At 46.9% G+C, this 21,720-nt stretch overlaps 1 protein-coding gene across 2 annotated transcripts in view; it reads right to left on the minus strand.

Moving 5' to 3' along the window:
* ANTXR1 (ANTXR cell adhesion molecule 1) overlaps positions 1–21,517 on the minus strand; it is a 158,098-nt gene extending 136,581 nt beyond the window's left edge. Inside the window, exons 1-3 of one of the 2 annotated variants that reach the window (XM_053270047.1) lie at positions 21,388–21,517; positions 6,519–6,590; positions 5,481–5,552 (exon numbers count right to left, since the gene is read on the minus strand). In XM_053270047.1, coding sequence (XP_053126022.1) covers positions 5,481–5,539 — 59 coding nt within the window. In that variant the 5' untranslated portion in view covers positions 5,540–5,552; positions 6,519–6,590; positions 21,388–21,517. Of the gene's footprint in view, positions 1–5,480; positions 5,553–6,518; positions 6,591–18,442; positions 19,036–21,387 lie in introns of those variants that run through there. The other variant, XM_053270045.1, reaches the window with a different exon arrangement.
* Positions 21,518–21,720: the final 203 nt, after the last annotated feature.

The raw sequence follows: 21,720 nt of genomic DNA on the forward strand, positions 1-21,720 counted from the left end.
GTTGCAGGCAGGAGTCTTTCCCAGCCCTACCTGGAAATGCTGCCAGGGACTCCACCAGGAACCTTCTGCATGCAAATCAGATGCGCTACCCACACTGAACTACAGCCAAACCTGGGGCAGGGGTAAACTACCACAGTTGCAATAAACCACCACAGTTTATTGTGGTTGTAGAGGATAGTTGTTGCAGCTCCACAACAGCTGGAGAGCCAAGGTTGCCTAGCCATACCACTGAGCTATGGTTGCACCCCCAGCATTAGTTTGTTGCAGCAAAAACAACAGGAGTCTTGTGCTACCAACACATTGTCTGCAGCAGAAGATGTGCAGGGCCCTCCAATGCAATACAAGGCACCCCGCTCCCAAAGCCTCCTGGTACCTCAACAGCTGCCATCTACCATGTATTATTTCAAAAATTGATATCAAAAGAGCCACCTGGATCTCCAGTACTTGTTGGCTGTCTATAGAAACTCATAAAGAGCCCTATTTTTGGCTAAGGGGGATTCCAACCACGATTACATGAACCCAGCAATGCCTAGATGGGAGAAGGTGCCCATGCAGAAGTTACAATGATAAAAAGTAAAATTAAGTTTATTCAAGGTGCTTTAAAAGGCTAGAAGTTAGGAAATCAATGGTGGGCTTTAGGTCTGCTAGGGTCTACGTTACAATAAATTGGCTAGCCTTTAAATTGGATTCTTAGGATAGGAAGCTGCCTTCTACTGAGTCAGACCCTTGGTCCATCTAGCTCAGTATTGTCTACCCAGACTGGCAGCAGCTTCTCCAAGGTTGCAGGCAGGAATCTCTCTCAGTCCTATCTTGGAGATGCTGCCAGGGAGGGAACTGGGAACCTTCTGCTCTTCCCAGAGCGGCTCCACCCCCTGAGGGGAAGATCTTCCCATGCTCACACAAGTAGTCTCCTGTCCAAATACAGACCAGGGCAGACCCTACTTAGCAAAGGGGACAAGTCATGCTTGCTACCGCAAGACCAGCTCTCCTCCTTCAGATCTGCCCTTAATTGCCCTCCAAAACAAAGTAGTTTTGACTTGCTGCTGGAAGGCAAGGGGTGTAGATTATACTTCCCCAAGAGGGAATCACAACGTCTGGGCAGCACCACTGGAGAGGAAGCCCCATTCCGAGAAACCTCCCACCACTGGCCAAGCCACAAGAGAACCCCCTAGGAATGGAACGGCACCGTCAGCTCCAGTCTCCAGGCTTCAGATCATTTGAAGGCAGTCTCCCGGTCTTCCATCCAAGAATAATGAGTTCATGGGAAAGGGTTTTTAAAACCCCAGATAGCCAATTTAATCTTTTAAAACCCCGGCACACTGAAAGATTAAACATAGGTTACAGAGGGTGGGCTCCATTGTGTGTTCACTCAGCTGTGAAAACCAACTCGGAGAGAGCCAAGTGGAGCTCAAAAGGCTGGAAAGCCAAGATAACGCCTCGGGGGGGGGGGTCACCCTCTATCTCCCCATAAACTCACGCTGCTGCTGCTATCTCCATGGGAACCTGATTATTACCACTCAAGCAGCCACATGTGTGGCCACCACCAAGTCCAGCCAACAGCTGAGGCTCGTTGACAGGTTCCCTTTCCTGAGGTTCACAATTAGTGCAAACACACTTTGCTTTCCAAGGGATGTGGGAATCACAAACGATATTTGCACAAAGAACATTTGTGCGGTGGTTTGACCTCTTTAATTCAGCGACAAACCTGCCCCAAAGTCAGGCTAAGCCAAAGTTATTTCAGAACTTTTTCAGTTTGGAATTAGCTTCAGAAAACCTCCTCTACAACAGGGCTGGATAAGGACAGGCTGAAGCCCGAAGCTTTATCAAGCTTAAAAGGCCCCACAGCATTACAAAAAAAGTTGTTATTCTAACAAAAAGGACAATGGAAACAGAAACAATAAAGCTTTGTTTTACTTGGCAAAGATGCAACAAAAAACTAAATCTAACAGTTATCTTGCAATAACTACTGGCATAAGAAATACAGTATCTTTAAAAGAAAATATATGATGATTTCTTACCTAGCATTTATGAAAATAAATATACAGAAACACAAAAGCCATTACACGGTTCAACATTATTGAATTGAAGAAGCAATACTGTGTCAATGTGCATATCACATAAAATTTAAAACATCTCCTTTCTCCTTTACGGTTTCAACCAATTATGTAAAACTTGAAATTTAGTCATTTCTTTGTATTCGGAAGGACATCACAGTGTGGGACCCTCAGCTGTCACTCACTTAGCTTGTGCCTAAACCCAGCACTGCTTCCCAGAGCAGGAGGTTTTTCACACACGGCCTCGGGGTATCTGAAGAGCAAATCGAGGCATTTTAATTCAAGGGATAAGATGGCACCTCCTTCATGTAGCCATCCACACCTCCATCAACACCTTAAGAGAAAGCAGAAGCCCCATTTTTGTTTTTCAAAAGCTACTGGAAATAGAGGATTTTTTTACCCCAGACATAATTCAGGCTAAGTCAGAATTCACAGCCTCCCTTCGGAGAAAAACAAAGCCCTGTCTGTCCTGGTCCCTGATAGCCTTCAGGGAGGTCAGGTTGAATCCAGCGAATATGTGGACTGGCACACTCCAATTAGGAGTGGATTCGGTGGGCGGGGGCGGTGAGAGCCTTGCCTGTAAAACCTCCAGATCACCTTTTCTTTTGCTGCCAGCTGTTGGCTTCATGGTCCTCACTATCAACGTATCATGCTCTCAGGCATCATTTTGGACTCACCCAGCAAACTGCAGAGTGAGTGCAGAAAGCACTGCTCTCATTCTGTGTTCATAATGACACGACAACATAGGAACACAGGAAGCTGCTGTATACTGAGTCAGACCTTTCGTCCATGAAGCTCAGAATTGTCTACACTGACTGGTAGCAGCTCTCTAAGGTTTCCAGAAGGAGTCTCTCCCAGCTCTATCTGAAGATGCTTCCAGGGAGTGAACCTGGGACCTTCTGCAAGCAAGCAGGAAGATGCTCTTCCACTGAGCTATCACCCCATCCCCTAAGGGGAATATCTTATAGCAGACTGCACTCACATGTAGCCACCCACCCAAATGCAAACCAAGGTGAACCCTGCTTAGCAAAGGGGACAATTCATGCCCACTCTTGCAAGACTGGCTCTCTACCCATAAAAAGGGGAGGGGGTGTCACCCACCAGCTACTGGGACTCCCAAGAGCCTGATCACCTGCTGCTAGCAAGTTTACCCCACACTGCAGCTGCTCACCCACCCTATCCTCAAAATCACCAAAATTATTTGTCCAGTTTCACAGTATGCAAAGAGGTGGACGATGTTGGAGGAAATATTTTGCCCCAGCTCAACCAGTTAAACCCGGTTTTAGGGACAAGGAACATGATAAAGAGTTTTGCACTTAAAACATTGCTCTTTCAGTGTTCAGAGTGCTGCATATATGTTAATAGCTGCTTTCACAACAACCTTGTAAGGCGGACCAGGATTATTATCATGCCCATCAGGGCTTCCCAACCTGGGCTCCCCAGATGTGGCTGGACGACGACTCTCACCATCACCCCCAGCTACAATGGCGCGGCCACTGTGGCTGGGGATGATGGGAATTGTAGTCTAGCCACATCTGTAGAGCCAAGGTTGGGGAGCCCTTGCCTAGGGGTTGATGCACACAATCCTCACACATATTTATCTGTTCATTTTCTCCCAAAGAAATATGTTTCTGCAGGAGCTTCCTCACACAGGGGCTTTACTCTGAATCTCCTCTGGAAAAGGAGGGTGTGTGTCCTCACTGCAGCCAGATTGCCCCCAAGCTCAGTTTAGGAACGTAGGAATCTGCCATATACTGAGTCAGACCACTTGTCCATCTAGCTCAGTATTGTCTACCCAGACTGGCAGCAGCTTCTCCAAGGCTGCAGGCAGGAATCTCTCTCCACTCCATCTTGGAGATGCTGCCAGGGAGGGAACTTGGAACCTTCAGCTCTTCCCAGAGCGGCTCCATCCCCTGAGGGGAATCTCTTCCAGCGCCCACACTTCTAGTCTCCCATTCATTTGCAACCAGGGTGGACCCTGCTTAGCTAGGGGGGCAAGTCCTGCTTGGCACCACAAGACCAGCTCTCCATCAAAGTCTGATGTCTTTGGAAGTACCCCATACACAAATCGGGCTTTTCCTTCCAGATTTCACTTCATCCCGATTTATGAGGTTTTTTTAAAATCCTGTTTTACCCTGGACTTTTTGGAGATAAACTGTAGCAGGCACTGACGTGTTAGCCTTCACATTAAGATGATGAGAGCAAGCAAGACACGCCTATGAAATGCAAATACTGTCAAAAGCTCCCCAGAGGCAAAGAGTGGATTTCTCTCTTTTCTGCTCTTTGAAAGTGTTTGGAGGGGGGTGGAATCTGGGGAGGAGAGAGAATCTGCAGTCTGCAGAGGGCTCTCCTTGCAGAAAAGGGGCATTTCTTTGCTATCCAAGGATCATGCAATCCAAGCAAGGGGGCTGCAAAAGTAGAGGTGATGCCGCAGGGAGGCTGACACATGTTGGAGACGTGTGGGCCGTGGTGAGGAGAGAAACAGAAAGCCAAGGCTGATGGCTACTTAAGCAGAAGTGTGTGTGTGTGTGTGTGTCTGATTTTGGCGCGGGACCAGCCCTTCCATGAGGACCCCCTCCCCCGGCTGTAAGGACCCCCAAAACCTACTTTTTTGTGGGGGGGGTGTCAGGGCCGCAAGGCACAGCCCCTGAGGGGCGGCAACCCGGGTTCTTTGAACCTGGTTGCCCAATGGTGGCTACGCCCGTGTCCAGATTCACATGATCACCTGCTAGGTGCTCCTCCAACCCTGTTCAAGGTCATGTGAACAGCCCTACTGACTCACATATATTCTGGGGCCTGTAAATCCCGTCGGCAGCATGAGATCTCACGTCGCTGGGTTCTCAGCATCCCTGGTGATTAGGGTGCTTGTCCCTCCCTCCTGCTGCCCATTGTGCCTAACCCTCTTAGCTCCTCCTGCCTCTGCACAAGAAATGCCAGGAGGAACTAAGGAACTCTGGGACTTGTAGTTCTTGAGAAAGGCTGCCCCATTGGGAGGCGTGTTGTTCACCTGCAGCCCCTCTGAGTTCTCTCTGCCTCTTTCCACAGCAACCTTCAAAGCTCTCAACAGTCAGAGTCCAGTTGCACAGGACTGCTTGTTACATGGTGAATGTGACATGTGCCCACACTCTGAGTTGCACCCGAGTGTGGCTTTTGCTAATAAATACTGAGTGTTAACCAGAGGACTAGGAAGGGGAAACGCCGATGGCTGATTCTTGCAATTGTTCCTTTTCAATATACAAGTTTCCAAAAGTATTTTTTGGGAGAAAAGTGACATTTTATTGAAATGACAGCACTTGCTATTGCCCTTGCCGAGTTAATTTCCACTTTAGTCCCATGCTGTGGTTTGCATCCCAACTCCCAAAACTCCAGATGCACTAACATCAGGAAGGTGCAACCCAAACTTTTGCATTCAGCAAAAACACTCACCTGTCTTCTGTAAGTCTCATTAGAATGGAGCCTCGAGTTGAGAAAACAATGAAAGACATCCTCAGCTGGGGGCTATAAAAACAAGATGGGTTACAATCAATCCATGACTCCGTTCACATGTGCATCTCTTGTGCTCGATTCCTTGACCTGACGGCCGACTCCTTTGAAAAATGCAGAAGTGGTGACCAGGGAAGTGTCAGAGTAGATGCCTGCTGGAGAATGCTCTTTCTGTCCTGTTGTATTTATGATGCAAGTTATCCCTTGATCAACAGCAAGAGACTCGACTGTGTGGGTTTTTAGGCTCACCTAGCAGAGTTCTTCTTGGTTCACATACACAACATCACCAGAGGAAGCAGTGAGATTGTGCAGGCAGGTCTTGGCCACTGCAGCCTCCTGAGTCCGCCGAAAAGGTGTTGCCAAAGGTTGAGGGACCCTCAGCAACCATGTGGGCCTCTCCAGCCATAGCACAGCATTCCTCCAATGGCTGTTTTGGGGGTCTACCTTGTATTTCTCCCTAGACTGTGAACCTTTTGGGGACAGGGACCCTCCTCCTCCTGTGTAAAGCACTTTAAGAACTTCTTCATCAAAAAGCAATATATAAATAGAAGTAGCAGGAGTAGTGATGCACGGTTCACCGTAAGGGCCAGCTTCAGATGAATCGGAGAAACCTGCCTTGGTGTGGGTTCACACAATTACGCTCATGTTGGTAACCCACTTTAACCTAGATTTGAGTGATTGTGTGAACAAGGCTGTATTCACAGTCGAATGCAGACATGCTGTCCAAGCTTATGCCCGCTTACTTACAAGTAAGTTCTATGAGATTTACTCCTCATAAGTGTGCTTAGAACCACAACCTTTAAGTGTGCCTAGGACTTGTTTCAGTATGCATGGCTCTGCATTAGGTTGTGGCTGGACATAATTTTCAACCAAGCAATTTACATCAGTAGATTTCTCCTCCTACCCCACCACCCCACCCTAATTCCTTGTTTCTGCTATCAACGGACTTTCATATCAGAAATATCAGCCATAATTTCTTACTTTATAAATCTGTGGGCCAGATGTTCCACAAAGTAATAGATTTCACTCCAGTGGTGCAGGACACTTCCTGATCTGGAAAACAAATAATTCCGGAATATTGGTTTAATTACAGAAACTTTTAGGCTCTGCTGCTTTATTATCTGGACATCTGTGTAGCTCATCAGGTCTGAATCTGATCTGCTGCTAAAAATGTCTTTTGCGTTTCCTTGGACAAGGCGGGAGGGGTAATGCCCATATTTCATGCATTGCCTCTGAAATGCACATGCAGATGATTTATGCTCCAGGTAAGCTCCTGAGGATGTTCCTTGACAAGAATATATAGCAGCTGCACTGGACCTTTAACTTGACACTGCACAAATAATACACAGCCTGGCTCTCATCACTGCACGGTTTTGGGATGAATTCCATGGGCCAAAGGACAGAAAAGAGATCCAAATTTGGAAAAGAGGGAATTCTTAAATCCGAGTTCCTGAAATTGGGTCCTCAGATGTTGTTGGGCTTAAGCACAATCCCCAGCCACAATGGCCTTCGGGGATTGGGGATTATGGGAGTTGAAGTACAACAGCATCTGGGGACCCAAGTTTAAGATCCTCCCTCCTACGTGATTGACTTCCTTGTGCTGCTCTTAATGAAAAAATGCAGTATATAGCACAAATACAGGGCCATTTAGAGAAGGAGGAAAGGGGGCATTTTTCACTAGGGCTCAGATCAAAAACCTAGCAAATTTCTATTGTCCTGTTCTGGTGTCTGAAGGCCAACAAGGAAGTATCTAAATTAACTTCCTCGGTAGTGAGTTTCACAACCTGGGGGCCAACACCGAGAAGGCCCTGTCTCAGAAATCCCTATACCAATCATGGACATAGCTCAATATAATTTTTCCCCACTGCAGATGAGAGCAGAAGCACTGTAGAGCTTGCGTAAGGCCACAAGAACAAAGGAAGCTGGGGCCTTCTACCAAGTCAGACCATTGGTCTGTCTAGCTCAGTATTGTCTTCACAGACTGGCAGCGGCTTCTCCAAGGCTGCAGGCAGGAATCTCTCTCAGCACAATCTTGGAGATGCTGCCAGGGAGGGAACTTGGAACCTTCTGCTCTTCCCAGAGCAGCTCCATCCCCTAAGGGGAATATCTTGCAGTGCTGATCCATGTAGTCTCCCATTCAAGTGCAAACTAATATGGATACAAATACGACAAATATTTACATACCGCTTTGCAACAAATGTTCCCAGAATGGTTTACACAGATATAAACAAATAAACAAAATGCTTAGCAAAAGGGGACTATTCATGCTTGCTCCTCAAGACCAGCTCTCCTCCCAATGTAGTTGAGGAATTTCAGCTAAGCGGATGTCAATACATCTAGTCAGCTGGTTAAAAGCCAAAACAGTTCTGTTAGCTAAGTCTGCAATCCTATACACCAGGGATTCTCAAACCAGGGTCCCCAGATGTGGTTGGACCATTCTACGTGGTTGGAGATGATGTGACTGCAATACCACTGCGTGTGTGTGTGTGTGCGTGCGTGACTGTTCCCTCTAAGGCATGCACATGTGGATGCGCTCACAAGTTTTCTGATGTCTGCTCAGTTTATTTTAGATCCCGCTCAGGTTGAATTAGGAAGGTCCCACTCTGAATGCGTGTGCACACTCACTGCCTTGATGCTGACGCCCAGAACAAAACTCATTCTGCACACAGATGAAAAAAATTAGAGGGACCACTGGGGTGTGTGTGTGTGTGTGTGTGTGTGGCTAAGATGAGATCCGAACCATGGGCTCCCTGGCTCACAGCTGCTGCACTACACCAACTCTTCTGCAGGGATTTTCAAAATGAGGCTCTCCACACGAAAAGTGTAGAGCAGGGATTCTCAACGTTGGGTCCCCAGATGTTATTGGACTTCAACGCCCATGATCCCCAACCAACGTCCACTGGGGCTGGGGATTATGGTAGTTGAAGTCCAATCACATCTGGGGACCCAACGCTGGGAATCCCTGGTGTAGAGAGCCTAACTGGGCTCTGCAGAGAGAGCGGGCTTAGCCCCCTCTCTCTGCAGATGATCAGGGAGCTCGGCCTGGGCAGCCGGATCGGTTGCCCACATGACTACCAGCTCCATCATGGAGCCAGTAGGGGAGGCAGGGATCAGGGGCCGCCCGGCCCCCAAAAGGCCCAGGATGCCCCACACAAGTGCGCAGGAAATCCCAGGGAGACCCCCAAGGCCAGGAGGTTTGTTGTAGCCTCCCGGTCGGAGGTCTACTTGTGTGTCGCGTGGCGTGGAGCCGCACCACGGCAGCACACGATCAACTAAACAGGGTTAGTGGAGGGCTCACTCCACTAGCCTCATTTAAGGGGAGGGGTGTTTTGGGAGGTTTGCTGCCGGGAGCCACACGGTCCCCCTGACAGCACACAACTAGGAGGAACCCAGCTAGGCTCCCTTAGCCCAGTTCCTCCTGGTCGTGAGAATAGCCTCAACGTGTCCTAAAAAATAAAGCATCTCCCCCCACCCAGAAAAAGGATAGGCTGGCTCAGCTGCTCCTCTCAAAGCAAAATTCAGGGTGTTTCCTCCTTAGCGACCAGTCCTGGCTCCCTGCTCTGATGAGGGAGTTGGATTCCAACTCCATCTAGAGGTTGGGATCCCCTGCTCCTAACCCTGGTCTGGAGGATCATCTGAATGCAGCCATTGTACCCAAAACCATAAGTGGTACTTAAACTGGTGAGAATTCCCTGTGATTTTTTTATTTTATTTTAGATGTTACAAAGGCTTGTCGCTAAATAAGTCAATGGAGGAAGGTTTTGGGGCGTATCTAGGGTGCGGCAAGCAGGGCACTTGAAGGGGGTGCCATTTCTTAAAATTAATTTTTTTTAAAATGCTGCTGAAAACAAAATGGCCACCGCGCATGCTCAAATGGCCTCTTTGAGGCCCTAGGCCATACCAGGCCTCACAGAGGCCATTCAAGCATGTGTGGTGGCCATTTGGTTTTAAGCTGCCTTAAAAAAAAATTTTTTTCTTAAATGGCCACCGCACATGCTTAAATGGTCCCTGTGAGGCCCTAGAGGCCAGCAGGGGGGAGGGGGAAACTTTGCAGACCCCCCAGCCTTTAGAAGCCCCACAAAGGGGCTACAGGTAATTTTTTAAAAACATAATAATATAATATAAGTCACTGTACACATATTCAGATATGTCACTTGTATGTGACCTTCAGACTTGTATTTTTCCATTGATATTATGGTAAAGTTATCTGAAAGATGGGTGTCAGATGTTTGGACAGGGGGTGCAATTTCAATGCTTGCCCTGGGCGCTATTTTCCCTAGATACGCCTCTGAACACAAAGATGCACATTGTCAAACATCAAAACACAAGCCTGTGGGAGGTTTGAAACCCATTTTCTTCCCTCCTCTCAAACATCTGGCATTGGACAGCTGGATCGGGGGCACTGGAAAATGTAGGCCAGTGGTCTGATCCTGGCATGCAGAACCTATCAGACTAAGGATCTTGCCAGAAGTTTCCACGTCCACCACCCCTTTACAGTGAGGAAGCTGAGAATGTGAAAGCGTCACAGCGTTTAGAATCTCTGACCCATTTTCCATGGCTTAGAAAAGTTGTGCATTTTTTAAGAAATGGTACCAGCCAAGCTCAAATGCTAACTTCCAAATTCAGTCCTGCATTCGTTGCCAACAAATTCCATCCTCTGTTTTCCCTGTGCTGTTGCGACTTGGACCACGGGTTCCTAATTTTGGGTCCCCAGATATTGTTGTACTAGAACTCCTATCGTCCACCAGGTTGAGAAGCCCTGTGCTGGCCTAAGGTCTTAACTTTTTGGTGGTTTGGAAGTGGCCCTTCTTAGTTATTTTTTTAAATCTGCCACATAAGGAAAGCTTCAAGAGTTTTTTCTCCTTTGGAACAAGACCCAAACATCTAAAATTACAGCTCTTTTTTCCATAAAACCTTCCCACACAGATCTTCACACAGAAAAAGCACAGCCACCAATGCCAGCGAAAACGTCTCGTCACTTCTCAAGAAGGTGGCCTTCTTCCACTTTGAGATGCAGTGATTTAAGAAGAAGAAAATCTCTAAAACAAAGAGAGGGAAAATCCAAGGGTTCCTGAATTCAGATACTAGGAACTCAGAGCTCACAGGCTGGATTCAGGAGCTTGGATGATGCATTGTTAAGCATTTAATTTAGATCAGGGGGTTCCCAACCTGTGGTAGTCCAGATGGGGATGGTGGGAGTCGTAGTCCAGATGTTGCTGAACTACAATTCCCATCATTCCCAGCTATGCCTGGGGATGATGGGAGTTGTAGTTCAGCAACATCTGGACTACCACAGGTTGGGAACCCCTGTATGAGGAGAAGAAAATGTGAAGCAGAGATGAAGGGAAGAGAAACCCTAAGAACCCCAACTGGGTCAAGTGGGGACAGGACATTTCCTTGTTCATTCACGCCTTTGGCCAGTGAGAGTAGAAGTCCTCTTTTAGTTGGTTTTGTAGCTGCATTTGTTGGGTTTTGGTTGTAATGCTTATGATTTTTAAAAAATTAGTTTGTTGTTTTTAATTTGCTGTTGACCACCCTGGTAGATATGTTTGCAAACTCAGGGCAAACTTTGAAATAAAGCTCTCTGTCTTTGTGAAATACTTTGCCTACCTCTACCACAAAGAAGCTGCATGAAAATGTACCAAAATGTCACCCAGCAAAGAATCCCAAAGCCAACATGAAGTCGTGTTTGCTTTTCTCTTGAGACCTCCGGGTGAAAGGAAACCGGTCGTGCTACACAACTGGAAGAGCGGGAAATTTCAAATCCTCACTTATGTTTCTAAGCAGTTCTTTTTTTAAATGCCAAAAAAGCAGAGAGGGAGGAAAATGACAACAAAGATGAATGGAGTGACGTGACTCAAAGAGAAACTCAATGCAAGCATTCACGATCAACTTTTGCAGAATAGAAGTTGCCCTGTTCATTTCAGTCCCCTCCTGGTTCATGAAAGCAGGCTTCAGAATACTAGAGCAGCATATAGGCGGCATCTAGAGAGCTCTTTAATCTGAAACGTGTCAGCATGATAAAGAGCAATGGAAAAGGCACATTTTTTAAATGGTTATGGGAAGACTTTGATTTTCTTCAGCCTATTTCTTTACATATGCAGTATTTCTATGAGTCTTGCCAACCATGATGCTGCTTCCTTCCTTCCTGGGCCCCAGTTAGCCTCTCCTAGGCTGGGGGTGCTAAACTTAGGGGCCCCCCAGACCCTGGAGCCCACCCCATGCCCTGGCCTATCCTTGGCCAGTCTTCAGATTTAGCCGGCCTCACGCTGGTATGCCTCCTGGGAATCCAGAAATGGTTTTCCTTTTTCAAGTGCCATTTATTTAAAGAATTTATATCCAGCCTGACCATTCTTCTCAATGTTCAAAGCTGCTCACCGCATAATATAATAATGCTAGTTTAGAAATACTGAAGTGATAGAGCTTTAGTGATAGAGCTTTGATGCAACCAATGGATCATACAACAGATCAATCCAGAATGTTCACTCGAGGCACAAAGGACCAGGCTCAAACTATCATACTTTGGACACATTGTGGGAAGACTCAGCTCCCTTGAGAAGTCCATCATGCTGGAGAAAGAGAAGAAGAGGACAACCAGCAGCAAGGTGGATGGACTCGATTACGACAGCAATGAATGCACCACCGAGAGACCTGAAAGGCCAAGTGGAAGACAGATCATCCTGGAGAGAATCTATCTATGTGGTCGCTAAGAGTCGACACCGACTTGACGGCACTTAATCAATCAATCAATCAATCAATCAATCAATCAATCAGAGCTTTAGAAAAGAGCCAGCATGGCCATGAAACTAGCTGGGTGACTCTGGGCCAGTCACTTCTCTCTCAGCCTAACCTACTTCACAGGGTTGTTGTGAGGAGAAACCTAAGTATGTAGTACACCGCTCTGGGCTCCTTGGAGGCAGAGCAGGATATAAATGTAAAATCAATCAATCAATCAATCAATCAATCAAGCAGAGGCATCCTGCCAGGAGGCAGTTCCAGGAATAAGGGGCAAAAAAGGATAAAGAGAAGAGTCCATTGAGGGAGTATCAGTGGGAGGAGCTGGACAAGAAAGGTCACAGGCAGCTATCATACTGGGATGTGAAAATGCAAAGAGAGAAAAAAACTTAAGGAATGTTTAAAAAAATAAATAAATCCCTGAACTTTGTATGTTGATTTATTTCTATCCTTTGTATGACATGAGTGCTCCCCTCCGTTCATGTGTGTATCTTTGATTAAGAAAACTAATAAAAGCTAATATGCTGATCCTGCTAACTGGTACCTTTGAAAGAGGCGATTCTCTTTATATTTAGCAGGGGGAGAGCAACTGGCCGTATCCAGCCCCAGCACAGCATCCTTCTAGTGGCTCCTGTTGGTGTCTGCCTTAGGTTTCATTTAAGTTGTGAGCCCTTTGGGGACAGGCAGCCATTCTATTTATTTCTATGTAAACCATTTTGAGAGCTTTGGTTGAAAAGTGGCATATAAATATTTGTTGTAGTAGTGTGTTTCCTTTTTTAAAACTGTTTCACACACAATTTGAACATGATGCGAAGCCATGGAGGAGGTATATCTTCTATGGCAAGAGCTGCCAGCACACGAAATGTTCCCCTTGGAAGAAAAATACTTGCAAAGTGGCCAGAAGATGCTTGACTCAAAACAGCTATATCTTGTAAAAGTGCCACAACCTAGACAGCCCTGACCCCCACACCCACCAACAGCATTGCAGACACAGGAGAGATGCAGAACAGAATCTGCCCAGCAGATCTCACAAGGTGGGCTGGGTCATGATGGAGCAGGTAATCATTTAAATAGCTGAGTCTCCAGTTGGAGAGGGAACAGAGGAAACTGCCATAAACCGAGCCAGGCCATTGGTCTATCTAGCTTAGTATTGTCTGCACAGACTGGCAGCGGCTTCTCCAAGGTTGCATGCAGGAATCTCTCTCAGCCCTATCTTGGAGATGCAGCCAGGGAGGGAACTTGGAACCTTCTGCTCTTCCCAGAGCGGCTTCATCCCCTGAGGGGAATCTCTTACAGTGCCCACACATCAAGTCTCCCATTCCTATGCAACAAGGGCAGACCCTGCTTAGCAAAGGGGGCAAGTCATGCTTGCTACCCCAAGACCAGCTCTCCTCTCCAAAACCATGTGCATTTTGGAACAAAGGAAGCTGCCATATACTGAGTCAGACCCTTGGTCCATCTAGCTGAGCATTGTCTACCCAGACTGGCAGCGGCATCTCCAAGGTTGCAGGCAGGAATCTCTCTCAGCCCTATCTTGGAGATGCTGCCAGGGAGGGAACTTGAAGCCTTCTGCTCTTCCCAGAGTGGCTTCATCCCCTGAGGGGAATCTCTTGCAGTGCTCACACATCAAGTCTCCCATGCATATGCAACCAGGGCAGACCCTGCTTATCTAAGGGGACAAGTCGTGCTGGCTACCACAAGACCAGGGCTTTCAAGGGGATAACCTTCACTTTGAATCTGGCTCCAAAACACACCAGGGACACAGAATTCTGACACACTACATGTCCCCAGGTCTCTGATAAGACCCCTATGCCCTGAGGGAGGGACAACCGAGAAGAAGTCCAAGGAAGGGAGCCCACATGCCAATTGGCCCCTAGAGATAGAAGGAATGATCCAGGTCATGGTTGCTGTTACTTTGTCTTTTGTTGCTATCTTTTGCTTGTTTGTTTTTAAACAATGTAAATTACCTGAATGCCTTGGCAAGATAAATGCAATCAATCAATCAATCAATCAATCAATCAATCAATCAGAGGAGAGCTGGTCTTGAGGTAGCAAGCATGACTTGTCCCCCTAGCTAAACAGGGTCAACCCTGGTTGCATATGGAAGGGAGACTGGATGTGTGAGCACTGGAAGAGATTCCCCTCAGGGGATGGAGCCACTCTGGGAAGAGCAGAAGGTTCCAAGTTCTCTCCCTGGCAGCATCTCCAAGATAGGGCAGGGAGAGACTCCTGCCTGCAACCTTGGAGAAGCCGCTGCCAGTCTGTGTAGACAATACTGTGCTAGACAGACCAATGTCTCAGTATACAGCAGCTTCCTATGTTCCTAATCAATCATAATTCAGCACAGGATACGGAACATTGAGCATTTAAAGCGTGTGTGCGCGCGCGCACACACACACACACACACACACACCCCTATATTATTTTGGAAACCTGTGTGCTGGATGAAGGATCAGAAACCAGAAGCCAACTGTCACAGGAGTGTATTCACAATGATAAGGAGGGGAGTTTTATTTTCACAACATCTCTAGGATGAACCAACACCTGCACACTCAGCTAAATGTGTGGGGCCAGTTTGAATGTGCTTACCCATATCACATGGAGGGCACCTGCTTCTCCCCCACCTATCTAGCAATCTCTACCAGGCCTGGATATCCCACAGGGGGATATCCTGCCTCAGCTGGTCTTGTGGCAGCGAGCATGAATTGCTAAGAAGGGTCTGCCCTGCTTAGGATTTGCAAGGGCAGCAACATGTGAGAACTATAAGATATTCCCCTTAGGCAACGGGGCCATCGTTCAGTGGAGGGACATCTGCCTGCTTGTATACAGAAGATCCCAGATTTCATCCCTGGGAGCCAACCCAGGCAGGGCTGCGAGAGACTCCTGCCTGAAACCTTGGAAAGCCCATCATGGTAGACAATGCTGAGCTAGTTGGGTCAGTGGTTTGACTGAGTAGATGGGAGCTTCCTATTTCCTTTGTTAACTATATACATGTACATAAAAAGCTACATGCACATAGGCCAAAATCAAGCAGCTGATTCACGGCTTCCAGTATGGCTTTCTCCTACACATAGGTAGGAGTAGGCTATATTTGGATGTGCCTTTTCCATGTAGTGATGTGTCTACACCTACAAAGATTAGAATTGTTTGGACAATGGTTTTTCCCATGACACTCTATGGATGCGAAAGCTGGACTCTGAAGAAGCAAGATAGAAAAAGTATTGATGCTTTTGAACTTTGGCACTGGAGAAGACTTTTGAGGCGACCATGGACAGTCAGGAAAACAAACAAAGGGACCATAGAACAAATCAATTTAGAATTTCCACTCGAGGCACAAATGACCAGGCTCAAACTATCATACTTTGGGCACATGATGCGAAGACCCAGCTCCCTTGAGAAGTCCATCATGCTGGGGAATGTGGAAGGAAAGGGAAGAAGTGGACGACCAGCAGCAAGGTGGATGGACTCGATTACGACAGCAATGAATGCACCACTGAGAGACCTTCAAGGCCAAGTGGAAGACAGACCATCCTGGAGAGAATCTATCTAATGTGGTCGCTAAGAGTCGACACCAACTTGACGGCACTTAATCAACCAATCAATCAATCAATCAATCTCCATGTGGGCGGCCAGGGACAGTGGAAGTGCAGCTGGGGTGTCAGAAGGGCAAATCGAGAAGAACTTCTAGGGGGAAATGGCAGTGCTGTTGGGACAGTGAGCCCTTAAGTCCCCAAAATGACCTGACCTTAGGAAGAAACATAGGAAGCTGCCTTCTACTGAGTCAGACCATTGGTCCCTCTCGCTCAGTATTGTCTACCCAGTCTGGCAGTGGCCTCTCCAAGGTTGCAGGCAGGAGTCTCTCTCAGCCCTATCTTGGAGATGCCGCCAGGGAGGGAATCTGGGACCTTCTGCAGGCAAGCAGGCAGATGCTCTTCCCAGAGTGGCCCCATTATCCCCTAAGGGGAAGATCTGACAGGGCTCACACATGTAAGTTTCCCATTCAAATGAAAACCAGGGTGGACCCTGCTTAGCAAAGGGGACCATTCATGCCTGCTACCACAAGACCAGTTCTCCTCCCTATGTCCTTCCCTTTATTCAGTTCATTATCCGCATCTGCCACCCCAGATGAAGTGCCAAGAGGGGGGGGAGTTGGGGAGTACATTCTGGAAAGTACGTAAATGCTCAATTTCTTCTGAACAGAGATGAGGCCTGAACAGAAATATAAACTGTGGTTTTTAAACAGTTAAATTCAAAGCAAACATCTGAAAATTTTCAAGGGAAGCCAAACTGAGTCTAAGGCCAGGGAGATTTCTCAGAAGACCCCTTGGGTTTCCTTGGTGTAGAATTTGGATCTTTCTGGTGCAAAACACACTCGGTCCTGGCTCTGATCTCTGGGAAGTGCAGTGTTTTGTGAGCCATCTGAAATGCTAATCATCCACACAGCCCCCTCCCCCCCCATCCCTGCAGCAATAGCAGGAAAGTTGACACTCAAAAGAAATATGCGACCCAAATGAAAATCGTCACCATGAGAAGCTGAAGGCAGCATCTGCACAAGAGAGCAAGAAAGAGAATGTTCTCCGTTCTCCACTCGGAAGCTTTCTTTTTTTAGGAGCAAATAGATTTGTCTCACTGGAGTGCCTTATTCTGTATCATCCAGCTGTGATTCAAGGCCGTAACCAGTTTTATCAGAGGCTCCTTTTGGGACAGAGAACATGCCATGGGAGGCCAAGCCCTAACCCCCATCCTTCAAAGGAGCCGGTCAGGGATGCCAGTTAGCACAGAAATCTCTCCGCTCTCCTTTTGGCCCTGGGAGAAGGGCTGGATGTGGCCTAGGAACGGAAGCCTGGCAAACTCTTTAATCTTATTTATTTATTAAATTTGTATCCTGCCTAACCCAAATGTCTCTAGGCATTTAATTCTTTCACATGAATGTAGAAAAAGCAAACCACAACCACCCACCCTCAGTTTTGAAATCAAATTAGAGCCCTGAGCTCGATGCAGCAAAGGTCTGACGGCTTCCTGATTGATTGATTGACTGATTGATTGTTCGAGTTCTACACCGCTTTTCATTAAAATAACCCCAAAGCGGGATTATTACAATATAATTAAAACAATGCACGTAGGTTTAGAGAAGCCCTGTAGCTCAGCAGAAGCGCCTCTGCTTTGCGCCCAGAAAGTCCCAGGTTTAATTCCTGGCAGCATCTCCAGGTTGGGGGCGGGAGGGGGGGACCTTGGAAGTGCGGCTGCCAATTAGTGTAGGCAACCCTGAGCTAGATGGCCTAATGGTCTGACTCAGTAGAAGGCATCTCCCTGTCTTTCTAAGAGGACTATCCGAAGCAGGCTGTGATATGAGAAGAGGCAACAAACCCCCCACCCCACCCGCAAAGAGCATGTCCTCCAGCCCCCTGGGGTGGGGGGGGGTGTCAAAGTGGCTTTTGGGATCCCAGTCTATCTGAAGTCCTCCCCTGTGTTTTCCTTTCTCACGAGGCGTCTATTTGTCAACTGCTCTGCTGCTTCATACTGGGGCATCCCAGCAGCCTGTGGAGTTTCCAGACAGGGTCCTAAGCCGCTTATGCAAACATCTCATGGCATCGTGTCAGCAGTGGGGTAAATAACATGAGTAAGCACTTTATATCATCTCTGGATACTATTAGCTAGAGAAAGCAGCAAAGCCCAAAATGTGCATTTCATTAAGTGGGAACAAAGAGAAAATGACTCAGAGTTCAGGGGGGGAAATCGATTTCTAAAAAACAAACACACACACAAAACACCTTACAACAACGCACTTTCCAAAACACTGGCCCAAACTGGAATTTCTTTCTAAGCACCTAAGACCTAACAAAGCCATTCAACAGAACACAGAGATGGGTTTCCTATTTGTTGAAAAGTGGCATTTTGGAGTTCAACATTCCTTAGCCATATCCTTCGAAAACGTGTTTCGGAAACTGAGAAACACAGAATGGAAACTGGAATAACGAAGTTCTCTGTCTTCACCAGTGTCGGGAAACGACAGGAATAAGGCATCTAATGGGCGCTTTTGCACAAATGCCAGACAGAACTGCAGACCAAAGCCGGCCAAGCAAAGATCATCTCGAGGAGGAAACGACTGCTGCAGGGGCCAAATCTGGAAGAGGCATCAACCTTCTGGCCTTACAGACAACCCAACTTACTTGTCCAAAATGAAGTACAAGTCGAAGCCCCCATAGCAGGCAGAGCCTCCATTCTCGCCGTTCCCCGCCTGCCCATCACAGGCGACCATCACGGTTGCGAGGAAGAGGCACTTCAAGCCCAGGCGGAAAACTTTGGGCTTTGCAGCAGCAGCAGCAGCCATCGTATCCCGCGAGACGGGGCTGCCGAGGTCGCTGCTGCCTCCTCGCCAAGCGCCTTTATTCCGACACGGTCTCGAGGAAAGCCATCCAGCGGCTGCTCCGGGCAGACACGGAAGCCTTGCAGAAAGTCAGTTCTCGGAAGTTGGAAGAGACGATTCCTCCTTTGCTGGGTTTCAGGTTTCAGGATGCACAAGGACTGTATTCCTCAAGTTTTCTTCTTCTTCTTCTTCTTGCTGCTGCTGCTTCCTCCTCCTTTTAAAGAAACTTCTCCTGCTTTCCCCCGCAGCAGCCCTGAGAAGGCAGCATCGCTGCTGACTGCAACGCAATAGGCAGCTTCCGGGCAATTTTCTGCTTTGTCCCAGATTTCGGCGAATGCGGGAAAGCTGGTTTCCCCCCCTTCCCAGACTGATTATGTTCTTATTGCGGGCTGTGGGTTTTCCCTGCTCTCTTCTTTCTGCTTGCCCAGGGAAGCTCCAAGGGCGCCATCTGGTGGTGAGATGCTTGTGATACAAGTCCAGCATCCCTTGTTAGGCGAGGCTTTGAGGATGCTCCCGTCCAACAGCCCTCTGTCTTGAATCAACAAAGGGGTCAAGCTCTGTTCTAGCTGTTTCCATTGTATCCGGGCAGGATCTTTCTTTCTTTCTTTCCTGGCGTGGGAGACATATACTCTTACTTCCCCTAATTGATTCTGCTGCCAAAAGTTAAGTTTTTCGGTAATGATTCTTGCAACAGTTGAGGTGCCGTTGGGGCTTTAAAGGAAAGAGCCATCCTTTCATGAGACATGGTGAGCACAGGTGCACCTAGGTAATTTTGGAGCCTGGACCTAAAGGCTTTTGGAGTCCACACCCCACTCTGCAAGTTAAGCATCATCCCCCTCACACACACACAAACAAACCACGACACAAACAGTATTTTGTGTGTGATATCATGAATATAATAGAGGAAGCCCTGGTGGAAGGTCACACAGTATCTCTAGGCCGACACATGGTTTTCTGATCCAGTCTGAAGAAAGGGTACCTCAATTCTATATTCTTCCAAAGATACACATGGATATACAGCCAGTTCGCGGATGTCCAATTATTTCAGGGTGTGGTTCAATATTTGAACCTATTTCTACATACATAGATTCCTTCCTTAAACCTTTTGTACCCCAAATAGATTCTTATTTGAAGGATACTATGCATTTTCTCAAATTTCTAGAGGGAATTATTATCATTATTTATTCAATTTCTATACTCCCCTTCAAAAAATGGCTCAGGGCAGTTTTACATAGAGAAATAACAAATAAATAAGATGGATCCCTGTACCCAAAGGGCTCACAATCTAAAAAGAAACGTAAGACAGACACCAGCAACAGTCACTGGAGGTCCTGTGCTGGGGGTGGAGAGGGCCAGTTACTCTCCCCCTGCTAAATAAAGAGAATCACCATGGTAAAAGATTAGATTGGACGGGGTGGATATTTTGTTAGTAACTATGGATGTGACATCATTGTATATTAATATTCCACAGGAAGAGGCTATGTTGGTACTTGAGGGAGTATTGAATCAGCGGGAAGCACTGTATAACCCACCAAACTTTTTTTTATGTGACCTAGCTGAAATATTGAAGAAATTTGTTTTCGGTTTATGGAAAATTACTATTGGCAAATTTCGGGTACAGAGAGGGGGTGCATGTTTGCTCCAGAATTAGCAAACCTTTTTATTGATCGCTTTGAACGGATATATGTGATAAATAAAAACAATCCCTTCAGGGAACATATATTAGTCTATAAGAGATACTTGGATGACATCTTCATAATATGGAAAGGCACCGTCAATGAACTGGAGCTATTTGGCGTTTTCATTAACCCTGTACATAAGTCTATTAAATTTAAGATACTGTCTGATAAAGGCAGTATTCATTTTCTGGATGTTAATATTGAGATATCTAATGATAGATTGAGCACAGATGTTTACAGGAAACCTATGGATGCCAATTCTTTCTTGAAACATGGTAGTCATCACCCAATTGAAAAGAAACGTTCCACATTCACAGATGATCAGACTTCGCCATAATTGTAAAACTATGTTGACTTTTGTCAGTCTGGCATCCATACATGTTGGTGGGACATGTTTTGAAAGGGGGCTGGCTGGCCCTTCGGGGCATGGGGCAAGGCCACTCTGGTGCCCCACCTCAGCAATCCCTTGGGCCAACTCCCGCTTTGGAGCAAGGGAAGAAGAAAGTGTGTTTAGAGCATGAACTGTAAATGCTAGCTGGTATCCCAGGAAATTGTTTTTTTTTTTTTTTAAGAACAGCAACACAAAACTGCTTTGTTCATGCTTTGATTTCTTTGCTTCCCTGGAGTAAGTGAGAGCAAGTTCACATTTGCTGAATGAGATTCTGAAAAGATGCCGACACAAACGGCAAATGCCAGGCTGCTCTCAGCCCAGAGACAGATTTGAAAAACTGCTGGTGTTGGCATGTTCAGGGGGGAACAACCATTGCCTCTTTGCCCCAGTATTTTCCTTGCTGGGAAGTGTGGCTTTTTGCACTGGGCATAAGCTTAACTGTTAGAAAAAAGAAACTTAGCGCTATTTCCCCACAAGATAAAGAAAAGAGGGGGGAAATGCATAGAAACAATCATTTAACACACCCACTGAGAAATAAGGGGCAATTCAGCACTAATCCTCCAACTGTACTGACCTAGAAAGCAATTCAAGAAGCTGAAATTGCAAACTTGAAACTTTTCAGTTGAAGGAGCAGTTCCTTTGCAACAAACAAACAAACAAACAAACCACACACACTACCTTCAGGTGGCGGCAGGTGTGTACGCACACCGGAATGCAACAATTTTATGAGCTGCTGAACTTCCAGGATCCTTCTAGCTGCAGTTCTCAGAAGGGAGACAGAGCCAGAAGTTCCCCCTCTGACCTCTAGTGGTTGCAGTGAGGAAATGCAAGTCGAGTGTTTTGTTTTGCCAGTTCTCTCTCAGCCTAACCTACCTCACAGGGTGGTTGTGGAGATAAACATCACCACGTCCATTGCTCTGGGCTTCTTGGAGGAAGAGCAGGATATAAATCTAAAAGTAAATATAATAAATTTTCCACAGCTGGCATGCTCAGACTTGACTTGTCTGGTCC

Source organism: Hemicordylus capensis, chromosome 8 (genome assembly GCF_027244095.1).
Source record: "Hemicordylus capensis ecotype Gifberg chromosome 8, rHemCap1.1.pri, whole genome shotgun sequence".
Taxonomy (NCBI): Eukaryota; Metazoa; Chordata; class Lepidosauria; order Squamata; family Cordylidae; genus Hemicordylus; species Hemicordylus capensis.